The sequence below is a fragment of the Trypanosoma conorhini genome, assembly GCF_003719485.1.
Source record: "Trypanosoma conorhini strain 025E chromosome Unknown Tco_14.4_contig_01100, whole genome shotgun sequence".
Taxonomy (NCBI): Eukaryota; Euglenozoa; class Kinetoplastea; order Trypanosomatida; family Trypanosomatidae; genus Trypanosoma; species Trypanosoma conorhini.
Genome location: NW_021705201.1, coordinates 1 through 3,857, shown reverse-complemented (window position 1 = coordinate 3,857; position 3,857 = coordinate 1). Strand labels below are relative to the sequence as shown.

Genomic DNA, 3,857 nt, shown 5'->3' with positions numbered 1-3,857 from the left:
TGGGCAGGAACGGCGTCGAGCCCCCCCCCCCCCCTGTGGCGTACTGCAACGGCAGGAGGAGCTGTTCGGTGAGGGGGCGACGGGGCCGCTGTGCGTGCAGCGCGCGGCGCAGTAGCGGTGGTAGGCGGCTCCCACTGGCTCTTGTCCTCTGCTTGTCCCCCTGGCTGCAGGCGGGGGGTGGGCGGTTGCGTTCTGGGGCAAGCCCAGGGGTGTCTTGGCGAAGGGGGAGTCCCGTTGGGGGCGGCTGTGCGTTGACGCGGGTCAAGTGCCGTTGCGTGCCGCACCGATCTGTTTTTCTGTTTCCTGGTCGCTCCTTGTTGCTGGCTACGTTCGCTTTCTGTCTCCTTCCTTCCTCGCAACACATGTTGCTTGTGTCTCTAGGGCAGCTTTGCAGCAGTGGTGTTACTTCCGGCGAGTCACGAGTCGACAATAACCGCAGGCGAAGGGTTACGGCGATGGACTACCGCATCAACGAGCTCGGCCGTTTTCGGGTCCTCCTCGGCGGCCTGTCCGCCTCGCTCTGCATTTCCGTGCTTTACGGCTTCAACCTTCTCAGCAACTACCTTCAGAAGGAGTACGACCTTAATGCGAGCGACTTGACCACAATCACAACCACGGGCATCGTCGTTGGGTTCGTGACCTTCCCCGGGGGCATGTTGCTCGACTACGTGGGCCCGATGTGGGTGCTCATCATCGCCACCACTTCGTGCGCACTGGGCGCTTTCCTCTTTGGGCTGGCGTTCCAGGGCCTCATTGCCGCCTCTGTCTTGCGCTTTTCCGTCTTCTGTGCCTTTTTGGACTTCGGCTGCTTATGGTTCGACACCGGCTCGCTGATGGCGGTGCTCGGGAGCTTTCCGCGCACGCGGGGCCCGGTGGTGGCTTTGATGAAGACGTACGCCGGCATCGGCGCCTCCGTGCTCGCTGTGATCAACTACAGCTTTTTTCGCGAGAGCTACGCGGCCTACATGTACTTCGTGGCGATTGCCATAGTGGTGCTTGGAGGCATCGCGATCGTTCTTGTTCGATTTCCGCCCTACCATCTTGTTGACCGCGAGAAGAAGACCTTGCCGCTGGAGATCCAGGAGCGACGACGGCTTATCGAGCCCTACTACCTGCGGCAACTGCCACCAATGCGCCGGTTTGTCATTGGCTGCCTCATCGTTGTTGCTCTGATCGTGTACCTGACGACGCAGTCGCTGTGCGGGGCCTACGTGGACGGGATATCCGACAACACCCGCATGGGCATCACCATCGGGGCGATTGCGCTTGTGCTCCTGCTGGCGGTGGTTGCGGCGCCCCTTCCGTTTCTTGGCGGCATGTCCCAACCGCCGAACGAGTTCCTCCCGCCGTTGCCGGGTAATTCCATGGAGATGGGGGAGCGGGTGCTGGCGTCGCAGGGGGGCGACTGGGCTGAGGAAGAGGAGGTCGTTGAGAGCGACCTTGACCCGCAGTACCAGGGCACCTTCTGGGAGGACTTGAGGACACCGGACTTGTGGATGCTGTTCTGGACCACGATGGTAACGTGGAGTTGCGGGTTTGTCCTCACCTTCAACAGTGCCCAGATATATCGTGCATTGAACGACAACGTGTACGATGCTGCCACAAATACGATGTACTCGGCCATTGTTGGTGTTGGGAACGGCGCGAGTCGCCTGGCGCTGGGAGTCCTGGAGGTCATGATCCTCCGACGGGCGCCAGAGAGGCGTCCCACAATCACCTGCCTCTTTCCGATTGCGTCGTGCAGTTTGTTCCTGAGCGTGCTGCTATTGCTGGTTCTGCCTCTGTGCTCCAAGGCCATTATCCTTGGCTTCTTCTTTGGCGGGTTTGGCAACGGCGCGGCCTGGGCGAGCACGGCCCTGGTGGTGCGCTCCATCTACGCGAAGGACATCGGCAAACACTACAACTTCATGTCCTTTGGGACGCTTGTCGGCATTATCGCGTTTAATCGTTTTGCGTACGGAGAGCAGTACACGCGGGCGGCGAGGCAGGGCCACTCCTACCCCCAGTGCGGCGGAAAGGCGTGCGTCCAGAGTGGATTCATCATACTACTGTGTGCATGTGCAACCGCCATTGTTACGAGCACGCTTGTGCACATCCGCTACACCCGCTTCGTGAAGAAAGCCCGCACTGCTCTGGAGGCGGGCAAAAACGAGCCCAATGCCTCTAATACTGAGGACTGCGCCGAGGGAGCCTGTGCCCCCGCGGACGAATGAAGAGGCCACGACGCTTTGCGGACGTCGACTGCCACATAATTATTTAACTAACATCCCCCGCATTTTCCAAAACGACTGTTTCTTTTACCCTGTTCGTCTATTTTTTTTTGTTTTAATGGCTTTACGAGAGCCGTGAAACTAATTGTTTGAAACGAGGTGCATCCGGGAAAATCGCCCGGTTATTAATCTCGTCCTTTCAACTTGTCCTTGTGAATGCATGGAGGTATCTACGCGTATATGTCCATGTGTTTGTAAGATGGAGTTTTGTTGTTATTGGTTGTTGTTGAAGCTCCCCCCCCCCCCTCAACTTTTAATTCGTGCTAAAGACGTTGTGGGCGCCTCTTTTTCGCCAGTAATTTACTGCTTATGACTGATTGGGAGCCGCCCTGGCCTCGGTGGCAGTGACAGGAGAGAACGAATTGTGCGGCTTACGGGGGCATGGAAGGCACCCTGCGCAACCTCCTTTCCACTTGTTTCATTATCTCTTAGGGACAAGTAAGGCGTATACAGTTTTGTTTCTTTTTGTTCCCAAGGGGCGCGGTTGCTGGAATGGCGAGACGCACTTATCCCCTTGCCAATCGTTCCGAAGGGCCTTGTTTCTCCCTGCCGGTGGCCCTGTCGTGCCCTTCACCGATGCCCGGACGCTTGCTGTGTTTTCCGTAGTGCTGCATCCACGACTCCTGCTCTCTCCCTCTTTCTTGCGCGCAATGCCGGTGCGTTGTTGCTCGATTTCCTGCTCTGCCTTGCCTGCGTCTCTCGCCTCCGCGCCGCCCCGCGTCCTTTTGGCTTGTGGTAGCGGAGGTGTGCCGGTCGTGGGGAGGCGTACTCGCTGTAGTCGTCTTCACGTGGTGTGTGGGTGGCACCACGCTTCTGCCCCTGCCCTGTGCCCACTCCTGCGCGGGACGGTCGCAACTACGCCCCACATGCCATCAAGGCCATTGGCGTGGTGCGCCCCGCTGTGTGGTGCCTGCCGCTGCTCCCCGCCGGCGCCGCCTTCTCGCCCCCCTCCCCCCTCCACTGAACGTTCCCGCTCGGTTCTTTTTTAACGCCGCTGTTGCGCCCCGGCGTGGCGCTTCTCTTCGTGCGCCTGGCGGGGCGGGGCCATGCGGTGGGGGTGGGCAGGAACGGCGTGACGCCCCCCCCCCCCCCTGTGGCGTACTGCAACGGCAGGAGGAGCTGTTCGGTGAGGGGGCGACGGGGCCGCTGTGCGTGCAGCGCGCGGCGCAGTAGCGGTGGTAGGCGGCTCCCACTGGCTCTTGTCCTCTGCTTGTCCCCCTGGCTGCAGGCGGGGGGTGGGCGGTTGCGTTCTGGGGCAAGCCCAGGGGTGTCTTGGCGAAGGGGGAGTCCCGTTGGGGGCGGCTGTGCGTTGACGCGGGTCAAGTGCCGTTGCGTGCCGCACCGATCTGTTTTTCTGTTTTCCTGGTCGCTCCTTGTTGCTGGCTACGTTCGCTTTCTGTCTCCTTCCTTCCTCGCAACACATGTTGCTTGTGTCTCTAGGGCAGCTTTGCAGCAGTGGTGTTACTTCCGGCGAGTCACGAGTCGACAATAACCGCAGGCGAAGGGTTACGGCGATGGACTACCGCATCAACGAGCTCGGCCGTTTTCGGGTCCTCCTCGGCGGCCTGTCCGCCTCGCTCTGCATTT

The 3,857-nt window shown here is 60.3% G+C and overlaps 1 protein-coding gene across 1 annotated transcript, besides 1 other annotated feature; it reads left to right on the top strand.

Moving 5' to 3' along the window:
* Nucleotides 1-455: 455 nt before the first annotated feature.
* Nucleotides 456-2,213, top strand: Tco025E_09405 (uncharacterized protein; the record flags this gene model as incomplete). Its single annotated transcript, XM_029376224.1, has 1 exon — nucleotides 456-2,213. The coding sequence occupies one exon, from the start codon at nucleotides 456-458 to the stop codon at nucleotides 2,211-2,213; it is 1,758 nt and encodes a 585-aa protein (XP_029223644.1).
* A 261-nt stretch (nucleotides 2,214-2,474) lies between these two features.
* Nucleotides 2,475-2,499: a microsatellite.
* Between the last annotated feature and the right edge of the window lie 1,358 nt (nucleotides 2,500-3,857).